This window comes from Onychomys torridus, chromosome 1 (genome assembly GCF_903995425.1).
Source record: "Onychomys torridus chromosome 1, mOncTor1.1, whole genome shotgun sequence".
Classification (NCBI taxonomy): domain Eukaryota; kingdom Metazoa; phylum Chordata; class Mammalia; order Rodentia; family Cricetidae; genus Onychomys; species Onychomys torridus.
In genome coordinates, this window is record NC_050443.1 from 135,555,548 (window position 1) to 135,575,884 (window position 20,337).

The 20,337-nt window shown below is 42.0% G+C and overlaps 1 protein-coding gene across 5 annotated transcripts in view; it reads left to right on the forward strand.

Moving 5' to 3' along the window:
* Prune2 (prune homolog 2 with BCH domain) overlaps nucleotides 1–20,337 on the forward strand; it is a 263,017-nt gene that overhangs the window by 56,106 nt on the left and 186,574 nt on the right. For all 5 annotated transcript variants that reach the window (XM_036206923.1, XM_036206929.1, XM_036206933.1 and 2 more), the window contains exons 5-6: nucleotides 9,794–9,943; nucleotides 12,372–12,466. In XM_036206923.1, coding sequence (XP_036062816.1) covers nucleotides 9,794–9,943; nucleotides 12,372–12,466 — 245 coding nt within the window. The remainder of the gene's footprint in view (nucleotides 1–9,793; nucleotides 9,944–12,371; nucleotides 12,467–20,337) is intronic.

Here is a 20,337-nt window from a genome sequence, read left to right on the forward strand (position 1 = left end):
TTCTTCTACATCTTAAAAATTAAAATAAATTAAATACAAAATTCTTCTGCCAACATTTGGCCGTGAGAAGTTATAGATGTCACAAGACTAGATACTTGTGGCTGAGACTTAGAACAGACTTAGAAGATTGTAATAGACATAGAGAATATACTATAATAAACCTTGTACCAAATTTCTGAATTTATGGTGCGTTGACGACTATATCAATTTGATTGTCTTTTGCTCCTCACACCTATATCGTGTCACACTGAGTTGTACCTGTGTAGTGACAGGTGGATTTCAGGTATGCAAAGAAACTGTCCCTTCACTCTCTAGGAAGTGCTTCTCACCCTATGGGGGTGAGAATGGGGTGGGGTGGTAAACTAGTTTTCAATCTGTACCTTCATGTGGAAAAGATGGGGACACATTTTTATTTTTAGATAAGTTCTTATATAGCCCAGGCTGGCCTAGAACTCATGGCAATCACCTGCCTCAGTCTCCTGAGTGCTGTGATTATAGGCATGCACCCTTATACCCAATGGCCAAGCGTTCTAGGCTTGCCTTTTAGCTCCTTTCCTCTTCTCTGCTCTATGAATTGAGATGCCTGGAATTTTGTCCTGGACATATTTGGATCTTCACACCATCTTTAAGTGATCCCTTTTATTTCCAAGATTTAAAGTATTATATGCGTGCTGTGACTGCCTGGATCTCTAACATCAAACTCTTATTAGTATTCCTGACCCTGTCTAGTGCTCTTGTGACATCTTCACAAGTCTGTGCCGGTTATACAGGACTTCAGCACTGCCCTCAGGAAACACTCTTGAACTTCTACACCGAGTCTGATGAGTTTCCCTGCTCAATTTCAGAGCTCTGCTGGCCACTCACTTGCTTAAGCCACAGTCTAGCAGTTGCTTTGGGTTCTTTCTTTTTCACACCTTCCACATTGACCCATCAGCAAGCTTCCCAGATAGATGTACATCTAGGTCATAACTGGATTTTATCCATATTACAACATGATCACTGGTGGAGACCCAATCTAAGCCAGCAGCCCATCTGCTAGATGATGGTGGCCATGGCTGCCTGGCTTTGTTCTATTTCCCATGCAAAATCAGTTACCTTTAAAAGGTGTAAGGAAAACCATAACATTTCCCTGGTCACAACTCATCATATTCAGAATACAGACCCTCCACGCTTGTGAACAGCAAGGCCTTTCCTCAGCCCCTTCAAGCATCTATCTTCTTATGAGACCTGCACCACCACCCTCAACTCTTGCAGTTTTGGTTTGTTTGTTTGTAGATATTCCCAACTTTACTCATTCAGGGGGACTCACACTCAGCTCTCCCAGTGGAATGCTTGTTCCTCTCTGTCTAGCACTTTTTTCTACCTGTCCCTGCATTCTTCTCTATTTGCTCCCTCCAGAATGTCAGCTTCATGAAAAGAGAGGCCATGTGTGCTGTGTCCACTACCCTTCCTGCTGCCCCTGGTGCCTCCACTCTACCTGGCACATAGGAAAACTCTGTGGGATAAACTTTTCAAAAGTGGATTTGAGTGGGTGGGGATGTGGGAAGGACCTGGGAGGGGTTGGGGTGAACTATAATCAACATATTTTTAATGAAAAAAAATATATTTTCAATAAAGGTGTTTTTGGTTTTTTTTTTTTTTTTTTGGTTTTTCAAGACAGGGTTTCTCTGTGTAGCTTTGTGCCTTTCCTGGAACTCGCTTTGTAGACCAGGCTAGCTTTGAACTCGCAGAGATCTGCCTATCTCTGCCTCCCGAGTGCTGGGATTAAAGGCATGTGCCACCGCTGCCTGGCTCAATAAAGATTTTGATAATTTTTCAAAAAATAATATTTGTATGCTCTCTATTTTTATGGGTTCATTGATTGTGTCAGTGTCTGATACTGAAATGGCCTGCTGTTGTGCCCATCCCTCTAATATTCTTAATGTCTAGAATATGGACAGCATTTCTTCCACTGACACCCCTTTCCTTATTGTCTATTTCACTTAACTTGTAGACATGCTAGCAGGATTTATTTCATTATCTGGCAGTGACTGACTAGCTTTTGTTTTCATCAGTTGTCATTATTTGTATAATTTTTAAGATTATATAATTTTAACCCCTTTGAAGCATAGTACATCTAAAGAAAAGAATACCAAAGATGTCCATAAGAATGTAAATATGCATCATCAGGAAGGACGTATCCTTTGATATTCACCCCGGTAAAGAGGCAGAGTGTGAAGACATTGCCTCCTTTGCATTCCTGCAGCTCACGCCCACCTGAAGGTAGCAAGCATTCTGAATTCATGACTTACTTCTTGGCCTTTCTTTATATTTTAGCCAGCCCTGTGTATGTACCCCAGATTGCTACTCATGGGTTTCGTGTGGTGGCATGCTTTACATAAATGGACCCAGACAGCGTCCATTCTAAACAGTGTGTGCTTTTGTAGGCCAGTTATCTATGAATCGTGCAATCCTTCTTGCACAGAATATTTGAAGTCACTTACCAAAAAGCAAATAATACAATAAAACACTACAAGAATCAGGATGGAGAGAAAGAACAGTTGAAGAAAGAATAAGATCAGGATATCACAGAAAACATGGGGGTGTGGCAACAGTATCCCCTTTCAAACTTTGGATGTGAGCTTCTTGAAGCAAATGAAGAAAGAGATGTGATTCCTGGTGAACTTCACGTTGTTATAGAGACAGTTACTCTGTATAGATATCTAGCTCTGTTTTCCAGAGAACCTGTCTGAGTTCCTTTGTTTTTTTACAAGGAACAAACCAACTTTAAAGGTTGGCTTTTCTTTTCCATCAGTCCTTTCAAAAAGATACCTGACTCTGCTCTCACTGTCCCCAACTCCTCTCTATCTGCTGATGCCCCTTTTACACACACACACACACACACACACACACACACACACACACACATACACACACACACTACATATTCAGACTCAATCATATCTGATCTTCCTGGTTGTAAAACTTACTACTGTAACGAGCCATCAAACTGTTTGCAAAATACTATACTATGTCATTCAAATATTGATGCAGAACCTGATTGCTATAGGTGTCGTTAAGTGGTCATTCACATACCTGTCATGCTGTCATTGTGGACAAGTTCTCCTTGTGTCTCTCTACTTTCCTTGCCATATAGCTTTTTGGCCCTGAGGACAGTTAGGGATATGTGCTAACGAGTAAATCATGGCAAAAGCAGTGTTTCAAGGTTGGTGGAGTGTTTAGTCATCTTGAGATAATTTGAATTTAATTTCTCTTTGTTTAAAATAGCTATCACTGTTTATTTACTAGGCAAATTAGAACACCTCAGTTCATCCTTCTAATGCGTCCGTCAGTCTGGTCATCTCTGGTGCCCAGCATCCTTGTCTTCCATTTGCTTCTTTGCAGTGTTTTTGGACAGCACATATCTCCTGTGTCAGGTACTTCACACAGATGAAGTCATTTTCCAGACAGCCTGAATGCAAAATGGAGGCTGTCAAAGCAATTCTTATTGATTTGGTCCTTCCTCATGTTTGGTACCCCCATGCAATACTCAGCTCAGTAAAGGTGCCACTGAAGAGCTGGAGAAGGGGAAGAAGCCTCCCTGCCTTTGACATCAGCCTAAGTGGGTCCGGAGGTTGCTGGCTTTTCTTAACCCCAGCCATGCAAATCTCAGCGCTGTTCATCTGCCTGTCTTCCCGGTGTTAGCATTTAGTCTCTGTCTTCCCGGTGTTAGCATTTTGTCTCTGTCTTCCCGGTGTTAGCATTTAGTCTCTGTCTTCCTGGTGCTAGCATTTAGTGTCTTGGTCCACAAGCTTACTCCCTGCCCATCATGGGATCTTTTGCATAAGCTTCTTTCTCAGGCACTTGGCCTTCAGCTCTGGGGAGATTTTTCATTCTCCTTCTGAGATGTGCTGCAGCAGGAGCCTGCTTTTCTTCCTGTCTGCACCCTCAGTAGCTGCAGACAGAGAGGAGATTGCAGCTCCTTAAACGTGAATTTTTCAGAGCCGCTGTATCTTGTCTTAATTTGAAACAGTAAATTCAAGGCACAATTGTTAACATCTAATTCTTCCAGAAAGGCATATATTTACAAAGAGTGACTTTTGAGTTGTTTGTGTAAGGAATGGCCTGTAAAGGAAGACATAGCTCTCATGCTGGTGAAATCCCCGACCTTGGTTCTTGGAGGTGTGGACATCTTTTGGCTTCTCCCTTCCCATCTGTCTTTGTGCTGTGTGGTTCTCTTTTCTTTCTTTTCCCTTTTTAAAAAAATCTCCTTTTCCTATTTCTATCCCCCTAATTATCTGGAGGATTCCTTTATTATTTTCAAACATGGCCAATGTGAACATATCTAATAGTCACTTTTTGTGGCCTAAAGTTTACCTTTGGTCATGTTCTGAATTTGTGCCAAACGTGGTTGCAAACCCATCAGACTGCTCAACCTCTGCTGTTTTATTTCCTCAGAGATGTATTCTAAGAGAGGCTGCCAACTCTGAGATCCATTAAATTGCTGAATCATCATATTAAGAGAGGTGTGTGTGTGTGTGTGTGTTTCCAGGAACCATCTGGCAGTGAGCTTTCAGCCACTGATTTCCAAGCATGCTTTCATCAAGTCCACACTCTATCCAAATGGCCCTTCATGTTTGTCTGCAAAAGGCCTTGACAGCAGCCATAAGTTGAAGACTAAAGCAAACAGGAGCTCTCGTTCTTAGCCGGGAACAAAGTGGGAAGGCATGCCCAGGTCCTCAGAAGTCAGCTCTCTGTTCCACTGGCAATCCCAGCTGACCTTTAATAAAGACTCGTTGTTTGCTATTTTGGTAGACTGGATTAACAGCTTCAAAATGATCCCTTTTAAGGAGGTCAAATGGGAAAGGAACCAGAGCCAAGGTGGGTTTTTTTCCTTCCTCTCTTGCCCAAAGGGTGAATCATCCACCTCCAAATGGTTATGACATCAAGGCAATTGTTGCCTGGAGTGCTTCGGAAGAGGCTAGGGATAGAAACAGAACTTCTCATTTCTCCTAGAAAATCAAAGTAACTATTCAATCTCTGTGTTACTTTTTCAGCCACACAGGTAGCCTTTCTCTTAAATTCAGACGTTCTAAATTTGCAAGGATTATAAACAAATAATGTGCTTATTTTTGTGCCTTTTTAGACAAAAGTGGCAATTACAGCATATTTCTTTTCCTTCTCTACCCACCTCTGTTATTAATTCTTTAATATTTTTCTTTCAGTACCAAAAAAACATCAATCTGAGTAAACAGAAAAGAAATCTAAGCCCCTCACCCCACCCCTTTTTTTCTGCTAGGAATTCATCATGTAGACAACTCCAATCTCCCATGCTGACTGTTTCCCAGTTTCTGGTGCTGTAGAGTGTGTGCAGTGTTAGCATGCTGCAGTTGCTTAGGGAGTGTGCAGTATTAGCAGGCTGCAGTTGCTTAGGAAGTGTGCAGTATTAGCAGGCTGCAGTTGCTTAGGGAGTGTGCAGTATTAACAGGCTGCAATTGCTTAGGGAGTGTGCAGTATTAGCAGGCTGCAGTTGCTTAGAGAGTGTGCAGTATTATCAGGCTGCAATTGCTTAAGAAGTGTGCAGTATTAGCATGCTGCAATTGCTATTAGCAATTCTTTGAACAAAGGATGTTATGGTTGATTTTTCTCTACAGAAATAAAACATTTGTTATATTTTATTATAATTGCTTTCTTTGTCGCTTACTATTAATTCTATCTCCTCCTTATTAGCCTGTGAATAACTGGAATACTTTGGGGTATAGGTTTGTGGATTGTTTTTGTCCTCAGAATTTGCTAGAAGTTAAGTCAACACTCATTTGGAACCAGGTTCTAATGTACTCACAGGTGTCTTTGGCTACTGTGTATCTTGATACTGATACTTAGCAAAATTAATGTGTTTCTGGGCATTCAGAACAGAGGTAGTGAAATGTCACATTAAATTCTATGCTTTCAGTATGAAATGTATTTTATACACTTATCCACCATCAAAAAAAAAAACAAAATTAAAGACAGAATTAGAACTAAAATAAAAATTAGCCCCAGATCCCCTCTATAATACCTATACTAACTGTATAGAAATTTGTGGAGTTGTTCAGACTTTGGGTCTGGTTAATTTTGGTGTGAGGTGTTTTTATTTATTTGCACATCTTTAAATAATAATGTTTTTTAAAATAACATAAATACGTTTCTAATGTGAAGTGGAAAGTCTCCAGAGTCCTAGGATGAAGCTCATTTGTAACCTTTATCATCCACTAAAGACAGCTCAGGGTGTGGCGTGCATCTGCCTGAACAGGATTTCTGGTCCTTCTTAGGCACTCATGTCCCTGCTACTGCCAAGTCAGACTGAATCCGCCAGACTGAATCAGTCTCTTCCAGTGAGCCGTGCTCTGGGATTCTGCTTACTGCAGTATCTTTTAGACTCTCTTCTCTGTGTTTTAAAACCAAGACTCTCAGCCACATGATGAATACACAGTTGTCTATAACAAATATTAAAGTGCCCTTTATTTTTTTTCTATCTGCCCGTCTATGTGGAGGCTTCCTTTATGTTCTTCCATCAAGATAGCACTCTGCACTATGGTGAGCATAGAAACAGATGCAAAAATCCAACTGGCTTCTAATAGCCAAATACCAGAGGGGTCTGCAAATATGCAAAAATGCTACCTTACCTTTATAGAATTTGAAAAAAAAAACTTTTTTAACTCTTAAAGTACTTGGATAAAGACATGCCATTACACATTTATCATCATTGTTTATTATGATGATTAGTCACCACTCTGTAGCGCTTGTTTGAACAGTTATTTACAAATGAATGAAGTGTACAAACCATGTAGAATACTTAACAATGCTGAAGTATATGCTTCAGTATTATCAAGGTGATAAGTTTTATTATTGTACTAGAACCTTATGCAGTTTACCCAAATTAAAAGTTAATAAAGAAATCCTCAAGTCAAAGCAAAGTGGAGTTTTGATTTGACCAAGTCAAGCACATATTTGTGAAAGATATTTCTAAGCATTTTATGCTTGGATGCCATTACATTTTAAAAATCTGGCTTTTAATTTTTTGTGATTGTTTATATAAATGTAGTTTTGTGTTATTGACCTTAGATGCAGCAAATTCCTAAATTCACTTACTATTCTCATTTCATTGGTAGATTCTTTGAGGCTTTTGCAGACACCTTGTAAGAAGAAAGGTGGTTTTAGATCTTCCATCTTCCCCTCCCCCCCCCCTGGTCTTTTCCCTTTCTCTCGCCTCCCCATCTTCTTTCTCTCCCCTTTTTTCTTCCCGTTCCCCTTTCCTCATTCTTTTCTTTCTTCCCCTCCCCTCACCTCTACCCCTTTCTTCTTAACCCTTCTGCCACTCGTCACTATTGAAATGTGTTTGACTGCATCTCCTTTAAATTCTCTAAGATGCCGCTCATGCTGACCACATGTCTATAGCACCATGATGTTCTGGCATTTGGTTTTGCCTCTGTCTGAAAGCATTGTCTTTTGCTGTCTTGTTTATTTCAGAGTAGGATTTCTTGTGACACGTTTCCATCTTTTCGCTAGAAATGTTTTTATTCAGCCATGTTTTCACTGAATGTAAGACTCTAGGACAGCGATGACTTATGTCTGCATTTTGAAGACACGACTCCACCCTCTTCTGACGTCCATCCTTTTAACTGAGAAGCCAGGTTCTGTTTCGCTGCAGATTTTTTGTTGGGAATGTATTTTCTCTCCCACTGATTTACTCTTTTTCTGTGTAATTTTTAGCAGTTTTACTGCCTACAGATGTTTTACTTTATGTTAATTCTGATGTGGGTTTGTAGTTTTTCTTAGATGTTGGAATTCCCTCTCTCCCTTTCCTAGTGGGAGTTGTCATGCACATATTAAAACCGCCCGTGTTCTTAGGTCCTTAGACCTTTCTCTGTGACTTGGCCACTTTTTCTCTTCATGCTTCAGTGCAGATATTTTCTTCTGACTTGGTTTTCAGTTCCCCATCACATCTGATCTTCAGTGGAGAACATTTTGGGGTTCTTAAAAGCAGCCACTAAAAACAGAGTTTTGCATTTTCATTGACTGGCTGTAGAGTCTAATTCTCCAGCTAGTTACACTTTATTCCCCCTGGCTCTGGCTCCGTTCATCTTCTCAGGAGTTTTCCTCTCCATACATTCCCTCCATACATACACTTGGTTTAGGTCCCTTACATCTAGTAGCTTTTGAGTGACAGCTGAACATTAGCTACAGACAGCATCGAGCTGGTGAGGGGATGCTGAGTTCTTTTTCTCTGGAACAGACTTCCTTTCACACCTTGGAGGAGCTGGAAGAGTGGAGAGACTGGATCGCTCTGTTTAAACTGACTCTAAACATGGAAAACGTTCCGTTTTTGTTTCATGCTTCTCCGTGGCAGCAGATGGCAAATCTTTCCCAAAGAGGGCCAGCAAGCAGATATTTCAGGTTCTGTTGAAACACTGGTCTGCCCTCATATATATAACAATATATACGCCTATAAACAATATATAAATTAACAGAGCTGGCTGTGTCCCCATAAACTTTGTTTACAATATCAAGCAGCTAGCTAGGTTACTAGCTCTTCAGGCCTCGCACTCAAAACCCAGATGACTAAGAGTCCTTCTCCTTGAGGCTTTCTTCAAGGCTTTGTGGCACTATTGGTAGGTTTCCAGGCTTCTCTGTCCAGTGGCTACAACTTCTGAATTAGCAACTGCTTAGATAGAAAAGCAGCCAGGAACTCTGGGTCTCTGCTTCGTACTTACACCATCCTTGTTCCCAAGTTGCTGCGGGGGCCTCTGATACATTCACAATTTATGTCATTTCTGGGCATAGAACTTTGTTCTTGTTCAACTGGTCTACCAGATCCGGAAGCTGGTGAACATCTTTTGTGAAATTTGGATTTGTGTCTGCCTTAAAAACAAATGGGAAAATCATTTTTGTCTTTTAGATTTTTATGTCTAAAATCTACTCAAAAATCTCTTTGGTCACTCTCCACTTTTATCTGATCGTTTCTACTAAATTTGTCCCATTTTTTTCATGGTAAGATGATGTTTGTAAACACACAAACAGAGAACAAAACCAGCTGTGCTTCCTGCTTTCCTTTTCTGTTTTTTTCTCCATATGTAGGTAGCCAGAGTACGAAGTCTGGCTTATAAAAATACAAAATGTAAATGAGAGCATTACTCCTCCTATTTAGAACTCTGTAGCCATCCCCCATTGTTCTTAGGACACAAACACCGACGGTAAGGTAGTTTTTTATTACCTGCCTCTAACTCTTTGGCCTAATTTTTTTTTTAACATTTCCTACTAAAACCAGAGTAACAAATTAGTAGAAAAACCTCAGCCTGAAGTTGAGAGCCAGCCTGTGAGACCATATACTTTGATAACTGTAAATTACTTCAAAGCTGTGTATGATACTTGAAAGGCTAGGAACAGCCTTAGGTTAGCCAGGCTGTCAGACAGTATTGCTGTGCACCATGGGGTTGTACAATCATCCAGTTATGAAAAGAAGTAAATTAGTATATAAAATCAGTAGCATGGCAAGTTGGAAGAATATTCTCTGATCCCTTAAAGGGGATAGAATTGACAAAATTTCTGAATAGTTTGCCATTCATTTCTGTTTTGAAGTAGTTTAAAAACCAAGGCTGCAATCTGTGTTTGTGTGGAGGTGTGTTGTTCTCTCTTCCCAAACTCTGTGCCCTGGAGAGTAGGGACCAGTCCGGCCTCAGCCGGTACCTGCCCCATGAGGATGCTGATTTTCATTGTTCATGTCTTGGCTGATGGAGAGAGAGAGCTCAAGAGCCTTTGTACCCATGCCTTTCAGGCAGCATCCTGTTCAAGTGGATGACCATGGATCCTGAACTCCCAGAGAAGCAGGAGGACATTCTCTCCATCCTGGAAGAACAGTTTCCCAACCTGCCTCCAAGAGATGACATCATCAGCGTGCTGCAGGAGACCCAGCTCAGTGCTCAGGGTGAGTGAAGGTCCTAGCTCTGTCACTGCTTCCAGGAGGTGTGGCTTGCCTGTGGAGGATTATCAGGGAGTCAATCTGAGTGTGCCTGCACTCTTCCCTCTTTCTCCATGCTTCTAGAGGGCTTTCTGGGTTTGTGCCGTCAGTCTGGAAGTGAGCATCTTATGTTGGAACTCTTTGTCCAGGCTTCTGCCTGGGTATTTAGCTAGTCCATGGGCTAGTGCATTTGGTGTCTACACCCATTGAATAAGCTCTGTTTTGAGAACATTGCTGGAGCAATGTCAAACACAGTTGGGTTTCATCATTCTGATTTCATTTAGAATAAGTGGAGAGAAGATGGCTAAGCCAATGAAATTGTTCTCTAAGTCTAGGCCTCCTTGGGAGAATGGATTATCCTAATCCACCATTGTTAATAATAAACAGCCATGTTTCAGTCAGAGCTTAATCTGCACGAGGTTCTGACAGTCTAACTTTGCGAGATGACCTTCCTGAATCCTCATGACACCCCACTCTGCAGATGAGAACACTGAACCACAGACAGGCTTCCTTGCTCTCCCAGCATCCAATACACATAGCTGTGGCAAGTGAGCTGGGCAGGATCTAAACTCAGAAGGCCCTCCTTTAGGGAGAAAATACTAAATTACAAAATTTTCCCCCTTACTTTGGAGTTCCCTAGGGGCAAAGTGGTTTATCTGAGGAGTCTTTCAAGTGTGTGCTTTATTCAGCAAGTAAGCCCTGTAGGAAACCAGAGCTCACTAGGGAACACTGGGAAAGAATTAAATCTGTACCTTAGGGTGGTCCCCTGTAGAGTACAGTGATGGATGGGTGCAGGCCACCCTGGCCCTAAGGCCTGGTGGTTAACTTTTTGGAATTTTGTGAGTTGGCTAATACTGGGTTAAAACTTTGAAATTAGCCATAGTTGGTGTTTTAATACCACAGAAACAGACAGAGTACTATAAACTAGATTTAGTTGTTAAATCAGCAGACCACTGAAATAGTTGAGTGCTCCCTAGTCCAGTGGAGAGTGAATCCTCCAAAGTAGGCCGTATTGGCCAGCAAAGATCTCAGATGGCCAGTGGAGTGTGATGCTGGCCAAAATGAGATAAAAAGAGGTTAGGGATATTGGTGGGGCCTTGTCAGCATCTGCCACATACACAGTTTCCTGTGCATGGGTGTGGGTGCATGCCTATGCACAGGTGCACAGTGGTGTCTGTCTTCATTCATTCCCTGACCCACCCCAAGCTGCTGTTGTTACAGTGTACTCTAGAAATCAAAACAAGCCACACTTCACTCTGAGTCAGATGAGATTGTCGAGTAGCCCTCTGTTTCCTCATGTTGCTATGATGGACAGTGTGTTCCATACTGGCAGGGTGGGCAGTACACTATCTTCATAAACATCCAGAAAGAATGCCTATGCCTTACATGGCTTTATAGTGTATCTTTCAATAGAGAAAGCCAGTTCAACATTAAGACATACCTGTTCTTGCCTGTGATAGAAATACTTGGGTCGCCTGCTACATACAGCTCCGGAGTTCTCAGCACTATTGCCACTTTAGATTATTCCTGCCATCAAGTGAGGAATTCGGTAATACCTACTGCCAGAGACTCTTACAGGGGTGGCCAGCTCAGTTAAGATAGTTTTCATGTGAGTGGCACTATGCAATGTGCCTTATTTGCCTTGAACTCTCTATATAGACCAGACTGGTCTCAAACCCCTAGAGATCTGCCTGCCTGTGCCTCCCAAGTGCTGGATTTAGAGATGTTCAACACCACACCTGGCTCAATTATGGAAGTTTTATGAGCTACATTTATAAAGTACAATTTACGTAAGATTATACTGGCAGTTGTACAATTATAGAGGGTCACTTAAATTTGGACCTTTGGGGCTATTACTTGGCTAGTTTGTATGGTAAGACTGCCCACACCTTCCCTACCAGACCTGTTCTGGGCCTCTGGAGGCTGACACCCAGGTGTGTCCTGTTCCAGGCTCCCTTGTCTCTGTCGGTCACTGGGAAGAACAGTGAGGGCAGGAAGGAGGAAGAACACGAAGGCTGCACATGCCTTTCCTGCTCCATTCTTGCTGTTTGTCAGGCTCTGGAGACTCCTTTCTCTAGTCCTGGCTCCCTAGTCTTGCCTTTGTTCTTGGCCGGTCTCTGGCCACTGTCTTTCATTTTCTCCTTTATCCCACCACCCCTCTGTAAGTGCCCTGCTATTAAGAACCTCTGTTTGCACCATGAGGGGTACATTCTGTTTCCCGCCTGCATCTTACTTGATATAGATGCTGCCACAAACGTGATTTTTGACTTAGTGTGTGTTCATTACAGGTAAAAGTGATATTACAAAATGTGGAGCTTAGTAGAATAAATTCTATACATGTATTTTTTAAATGGATCCCAAGTATAGTTTGTTTTTTCCCTCTTGTTATCCACAGGTTTAAGTATTGAACAAACAATGTTGAAAGACCTAAAGGAGCTTTCAGATGGCGAAATAAAGGTGGCCGTCAGCACTGTGAACATGACCCTGGAGGTAAGGGTAGGGTGCTTTTCCAGCCAAAAGAGATTGCACACAGTTGCTGTCTGAACACTGGGAGTACAATGTCCTGCCATGTGAGGCAGTCCTGTGTGAGAGGGTTTGCTCTGAGTGTCTGACTGGCCAGGAGGTTATTGTTGCCGTGGAAACACTGTGTAGGCCAGTGAAAACCCTTCACATGTGTCTGTGTTTAGTAGTGATTGTAACATACATGATTAAGTTCGCTTGCATGTTTTCTTTGTGCAAACAAGTTGTGGTTTAGCCTTTGTAAGCTGTTTGGTCACATGCCATTTTGATAATCAGCTATGACTACTCCAGTATGAAGAAGGAGCCTCCACCCTCCAGTATGGTTAATGAATGACTTGGAATGTCTTTATGTCTTTCCTTGGTAAATTACCTTTTGTCTACTTTGGGGGTTCTCAATGACTTGTGTGTTAATCTTAATTAACCCAACTAATGGGAGTTATATTTTATAGAGGTGCATCTGTGCCTTTATGGAAATATATGTGTATATATATTTTACTGTTGTTTTTCCTCAGTCAGGCTACCTACCCATCTTTGCTTGGAGGCACAGAGTTCAGAAGTGTGTGGAGACAAAATTTGCTAGATAGGAATGTCTTTAGAGTGGTATATTGCTGTTTGTGTCTGCCTTGTGATAATGCTGACTGTCTCAGTGTGTCTATTTCTTGGGAATGGCTGGAATACATATTGGTGTCCACACTTTAGAAAAACCAAGAGCAAACTAGGTCTCTTGCTCTGTGACCTCTCTGTGAATTCACCCCATTGAATCAGCTTTACAGTTCAGCTCATAGACGCACATGAGCAGCAGGGGCTAGCTATGGTCAGTACCAGTAGCTAACACTTCCGAGCTTCTCAATATGTAGCTTGGTAGATCAATGCAACAGTTTCCATGGACTTTCAGATTGATAAATGCTCCATCTAATTAGTTGTGGGTGTGAACCAATACAAGAAATGTGTGTAATTTGGGACGTAGTAACTAGATAATCACCTTCAATTAGAAATCTGCCTCGTGTCTAGAAACTCAAGTAAAACATGGATCTTGCAAGGGTCAGTAGCTCTGAGAATCATTTCTACTGGTTCAAGCCTTAGGGTTTTCTTTATCTCCCCCTCCCTTGTCCCCCTTCATTTAATGGCATCTTATTAGGTTTTAAATGGCTTGTTTGGAATTCCTTTCTAAATTAACATAGAACATCTTGTAATTGCTCAGGGAACTGTCTGTAGTTAGTAAGTTATTTTAAGGCTATGAATATCATAGACTTACTATAGTTTGAATGTACCTTCATCTATATTACAGCAGTATATAAACAACTTTGTCAAACATGTTAAACTACAAATGTTTATCAAGCAGAACCAGAGATAGAATGATTGTATAATCTTGACAGTAATTTCCATGGAGGTCCAGTAATTAATCAGGCAGTTAAGTATAATTCTGGAATCCCTGTGTGATTTTTCTGGGAGGAGAGAGGCACTTACATATATGGACAGGTACAGCTGAAGCTCTCACCAGCTGAGAGTGAGCTGGGATGCTATTAACACCATGTCTGTATTTACATCAGAGTGAGGATATTAAAGAGAGCTGGGGAATGAGCAAGGACTCCTTCCTAACATGCTGCCGCTTACCTGGGGGAGAAAATGCTCACTAATGCAGTGTGTCAGTTGAAACCCCACACACAGTTAAAGGCAGAATTTAGTTTCCCCGCTAAGGCATCCCGAGACAGGGCTGTTTTCCTAACCCTATTTTGGAGGTGATTGGGGTCAGCATTCCTTCCTGATTCTCAGCCACCTCACTTAAAAACAAAAACCAGAACCCCTCAACATTAGTGTGTTTTAGAATAGCTGTTCAGTGCTTCTCTACATCTGGGTTTGTTCTCAAGGAGGCTCTTCGTTGTTCCCACAGCTTTCTAAATCAGGCTTGTTCTCCCAAGAAGGGTCCCATTGGGTTGACACTTCTTCATGGCCCCCAGAAACTCTCTACTTCTTACCACACCTCTGAGCTCTTATGCAAAGCACATTCTATAACCGACCAAGTGAGACTTCAATGTGTACTATGAATTCCAGGCAGTGTGCACTGGCTTAGTATATTTAGATGGTATTTTTATCTAATTGGGGGTGCTATTTTGACATGCCTTCAACTTTTGGGCAGTTGCGGGCACGTAGTACGTGCTTAGTAAGTACAGATATTCATTTGTGATTTGTTTGATATCTGATTGTTATTTTTTTCTGAATTGATTTACTATTTCACTGCTGAGGACCGAACCCAGGGCCTTGGGCTTCCTAGTTAAATTCTCTACCACTGCCTAGTTCTCGGGGGTTTTCTCTGTTTTTCTTTTCTTTTCCTTTCCTTTATTTCCTTCCTTCTTTTTTTTTTTTTTTTGGATATAGTATCTCCCTGTGTAGCTCAGGGTGGCCTTAATTCACTTTCTTTGCCCCCTTTGAACCAGTTTCTTTCAATTATGACCGAAAGCTAACATCAGACAGATTCTCTTTTTAAATGGCCTACATGTTCATATTCAGGGACATTACCACTTAATTCAGCAGCCTAAATACTGAGTGAGTAGTTTTCCAAACTAGTCAGCTGTTAAATCAGAAGAGGGAAATGGGATGCTCTGTAACATATCAAGGAAAAGGGAAAAGCACTCCACACATATGATGGTCCTTTACATTACTCTAAGTCCACCATTGTATATGACCTGGCCTTTGTTTGTCCAATGGACCAATTATTTTGTTGGATGTAAATATTTAGAAATCCAAGAAGCTTTTCTCCTTGTAAAGTGGGCTGTAGAGAGAGCCACATGCATGGGAGGTAGAAACCACTGATGCTGACAGACAGAGAGATTCGGGTGTTCTACACGATAAGGAAAAAGCTTGCAGATCCCCATTTGTCATTTTTGATGTATATTTCTCACAAGTGATAACTGTAATCTAAAATATGTTAATATTAGTTGTGGGAAGAACTACTATAAAAATCACAAGGTTATAAATGAATGTGATTTTGAGGTGTAAGAAGTAAAACCCTACCTGAAGCTGGGCAGCAGCAGCGCAAGAGGCCTCCACAGACAAAGCTGTTGGAAACAAAGGCATTCAGTCCCTTCCCATTTCCTCCAGGGCATTTGAGTCTGATTGCAGAATGCGCCTCACAAGGAATGTGCCTCAGGGAGTGATATCCAGCTCCTTGACTGACGATTGTTGAACTGATCCTTTGGGCCTTTTCATTGGTTACTGACTTGCCCACCGGATGAAAATGTACAGATACTAAAGCATGTGGTCAATTGGAAACAAAATTACCTTTATTCATTTGCTAGCAGAACCATTAATGATTCTGTTTACTGGGTTCATTACACCCCAGTAAAGCAGTACATTAAGATGCCTATATTTTTCCATTCTAATAATAAGCTATTGAGGTGGGTCATGGTAGCACCTTTGTCAACACCCCTTAAGCATCTCCCTGAAAAGAGGGGTAGCCCATTAGCATCTCAGCTTTGTGAGGACAAAGGTCAGGCGCTGGGGTGGGGGTTGCTTTTTATCAGTTGCACTGAGATTTATTCACACTCAGACAGACACATGCTGTAAGCAGTTGCTAGGGCTGATGTAACGGTTCTGTAAAGTCCACAGGCTACATGGTTCAAAAGACACTGATTATCTGATGGTTCTGGAAGCTCAAGGCCTCAGATCAAGATGCTTGCAGGATTAGTACCTGCTGAAGGTTGGGAGAATGAATGGCATTCCTTGCCTCGAAGAAGCATCATCAAGACCCCTGGCTTTATCTTTATGTCATCTGCCCATAGTGTGGGGCTCTGTGTCCTGACTCTCCCTGTTCCAGCTTTCAAGACATAAGTCCCAATGGATCAGACCCCACCTGACAACCTCGTTTAACTTACATCTCTAACAGTCCCGTTTCCAAATAAAGCCACATTCCAAGTGTTTCCAGTTAGGATTTTGACATAAAGGTTTCAGAGGGACATTCACTGTGATGAGATCTCCGAGAAAGCCCAGCTAATAAAATTACAGTAGGATTGTCTGTGTGAACATGGACCTGTTGCTGCCACATGCAAATCAGTTTGCTGTAAATGAGAAGCACTGGCGATCACAATTCCTACAATTTAATCCACATTTACAGCTAGTGTTCTGGATCATTGTTCTACAGAGTTGGGAGCTGGGGGAGTCTTCCTGACCAGAGCCCTACTATTTGAAACCTCAGGGGTGGGGGTGGGGGTGAGGGTGGAGCTCCAGGGCTGCATTCTCCTGGAGTGACTCAGGGCACTGACTCATCCTGTCCTGCACAGAGATCACTGCCCACAAGGTGCCCTGGAACACAGCAGAGGGGAAAAACACCAGCACTTTCTCTTGGCAGCCACAGACAGCACAGACCAGAAGAAACACCATGAGCTTTGCTCCAAGAGAATATTTATTCTGATCTGTGAATGTAAATGCCCATGATAACCAGTGATTGAAGACTGAGCAAGCCAGTCTGAAATCTGCACCTCCTTAGACACCAATGATGGCGTCTCATTGTTTGAGCACAGATACAGATACTTTTTTTTAAGTCAAGATAAAAGACATGCTTTATTTTGTAATAAAATACATAGTTTCTTTTAGGGAAACATTTTTTAACTAGCATATTCTTCAAAATGTTAATAATATACTGAAGTGTTTTTGAAGAAAAAATGACTTTTCAAAGCCTGGATAAGCCCTTCCAGGTGCTGCTGAATGAAAAAAATAAATAAATAAAAAGGAAAGGAAGGGACATGACTGCTCCTAGGGATAGTGGAGGAGAAAGTTTATTATAGATAAAAGGGAGAGCATAGTCAGAGGCAGGGATATCTGGAAGAGTCTAAAGTGGAAATGGCCAGACTGAGCTGGGCCATGTGGGAGAGAGAGAGGAGAAGGGAGAAAAGAGAGAGGGAAAGCAGGTGCAGCAGCTGGGAGGCCAAAGGTCCAAAAGGGAAGCGGTTGGTAACCAAAATGTCCGGATTATATAGGAAAGAGCCTTTGGGGGAAGGACAGCTCAGCTCCTGTGCTGGAGAGTTCAGGGTAGAGGGTAGAGTGTGCTAGCCATACCCTGTAACAGATAGGGACTGAGGGAAGCTGGGAGGACCTAGGGGCCAGGACTGCTTTGACATATTAAATAGGCACCTCAGCTGTTTGCCCCAGGTTTGAAACTTAACGCCTATCATGCTATCATTTGTAGAAGTTATTATTTTGAGTGGTGTGTTTCTAGGGATCAAACCCAGGGCCTCCCATATGTCAGGCATAGGCTCTCCTGCTAAGCCACATCCCCAGCACTTCCAGGTTCTAAATGCTGAGTCTTTCCACTTCCTTCTGAGTCCTGGTCAGCTTGTGTGAAAGATGGCGCGTGATGACGCATTGTCAGTGTGCATCAGACACTGCAATGAGAATGTCCAAGCATGAATTCAACTCCCCTGGAACCCCAAGGGATAAAGGTGCTATGGTAGGCCCCTGTTCTGATGGAAGTGGCTTCAGCATCTGCAGCAGACAAGCCTGAACCTTGAGGCTCACCACAGAGCTGTTTTTCCTCAGGCAGCAATCTCATTTGATGCTTCGGTTGAGTGCCTGGAGGGGATTCGGAAGCTATTTTCAAAATACAGCTCCCAGCTTTGCCTGGAAGGACATTTCTCATCCTATTCCACACAGAGGAAAGAATCTTGAGGACCAAGGGAGGAAGGTTTTAGGGATCCTGTCAGAGCAGAAAGACAGTGGCATCGGGAAAAGTCCATCCCAGCATGGTGACAGCTCACACCAGGAACCTGGCGCACACTGCACAGCCTGTAGGCAGCTCAACAGGTTGGAGACCCCCTTCCCAGGTAGCTCAGTTGCTCGGAGCCTCATTTTTATCAGCTTGAGTCTAGAACTCAAAATCATGCATGATTCCACTCCCTTGCTGCAATGCAGTGTTTCCAAATCAGTGTACAAAATGAAGAGCAGCCTGCTCAGCCAGTATATTTCACGAGGGGAGTTTTCTCTTTATCAAAACAAAACAAGATGGCTCTTGAACATTGGGAGTAACTCTAAACAACAAAACACTGTGTATTTGAGGTGTTTGAACTTCACAGTTCTTATGCTGAAGACTTCCAGAGGGTTTGAAGCAAAGGAGAAAACGGCTGGATGACTGTCATGGAGGGATTTTGAGAATCAGCTTATATGAGGCACACGATGTGTAGATTGCAAGTTGAAATCATTTTCAAGCCAATAATTCATAGCTTCTTGAGCACTGTGGCAGAATGAAGAGATGGAAACCAGACCTGGAAACATAAGCTTTTGTTCCCTTGTGGAATGAGCCATTCTTTACAGTGGCAGGACACTGGAGAGCCGATCAGAGTTCTCTAGTTAAAGAATTAAGCAGCTGAAGACTGTGGCATTTTAAGAACTTTGCAACCTGTATGTAGGCACTTTCTGACGATGGCCAAAAATACATCACCGACTGTCACTGTGATGAAATACCTCAGATGAATCAATCAACTTACAGGGAAGAAAGGTTTACTTTGGCTCATGGTACCAAGGGTTTCAGTCCATGATGGCTTTGAGTCTGTGGTGATACAATTCATCTTGGCAGGACATTTGGTGGAGGAAGCTGCTCACCTCGGGGAGGCCAAGAAGTAGGAGGAAGCTGGAGGTTCAATATCCCCTTTGAGGCCTCATCCCTGCTGCCTAAATTTCCTCTGCTATGCCCAACCTCCATCATCTCCCAGCAGTATCACAGGTTGGGAACTAGGCCGTTAGCATGTGGGCCTTTGATTCAAACTACAGTGTAGCTAAAAGTCTGCAAAAATGTGCTTACTTAAAAATGCATTGGAATGGAATTTTTATGTTGTTTCTCCAACTAAACTCAACTTGGGGGTAATGTATCTCTCCACTGATGACTTTTCTTTAGTTTATCTACTCGTCAATTTCAAATGGACCTTCATGATTCATAAAACACAGTCCATCTAGTTCGCCTGTGTAAATGGATTTCCCTAAATGGCACCAAATCCGTTTTTATATTTCCTAGCTATCATTTTGCTTGCTATGATCTTAATATTTGCATCTCTCCAAGATTGATACTGAAACTTAATTCTTAACAGTAGTGTTAGGAAGTGAAAGCTTTAGGAGATGATTAGGTTAAATTAGATAATTTTCATAATGGCTGTTTCTAATTTGCAAATAACGGGTTTACATATTTTCTGAAATTTGACAGTCATCCCTTGCTACCCCTTATAACATGGTGCTAGCACTCTACTGGGGCTCTGATCTCAAATGTGTGGGGTGGGGGCATGGGACACAGTGGGCAAGCCTGTGAACTTGCTTCTGGTACCCAGTGCTGGTACCCAGTGCAACTTTCTTCTCTAAAAAATGTTCTGTTTCTTATCAACCCTGTGCCCACAGAGAATGTTAACATATAATTAACTTGTTGTGGATATGAGCATAAGGCCACTAGACCTTTAAGGGCGTGCTTGTCATACGCATGTAGAAAAGTACATCCCTTTGTGAGATACTGGAGCTGAAGTGCTGGTTTCTTTCTTTTCTTTCTTTCTTTTCTCCTTCCCTCCTTCCTTCCTTCTTTCCTTCCTTCCTTTCGTTTTAAAGTAAACCAATAAATAAATTTTTTTAATAATCAAAGAAAAGATAGAAACTTAATTTATGATCATAGTTTAATTAGTTAGTTCCATGCACTTTGGCCAAAGGCATTGTATTTTCATTTGTTAATGATTTTAGTTTGGATTCAGAGTCTGGTCATCTTTAAAGTCCCAGGTAGCATTAATAATTGGTCTGTAACCTTTCCCAATTTTAGTCAAACACCACAGCTGTGGCTAGCTCACAGGCTGCTGGGAACCTAGGCTGACAAAGCCCTG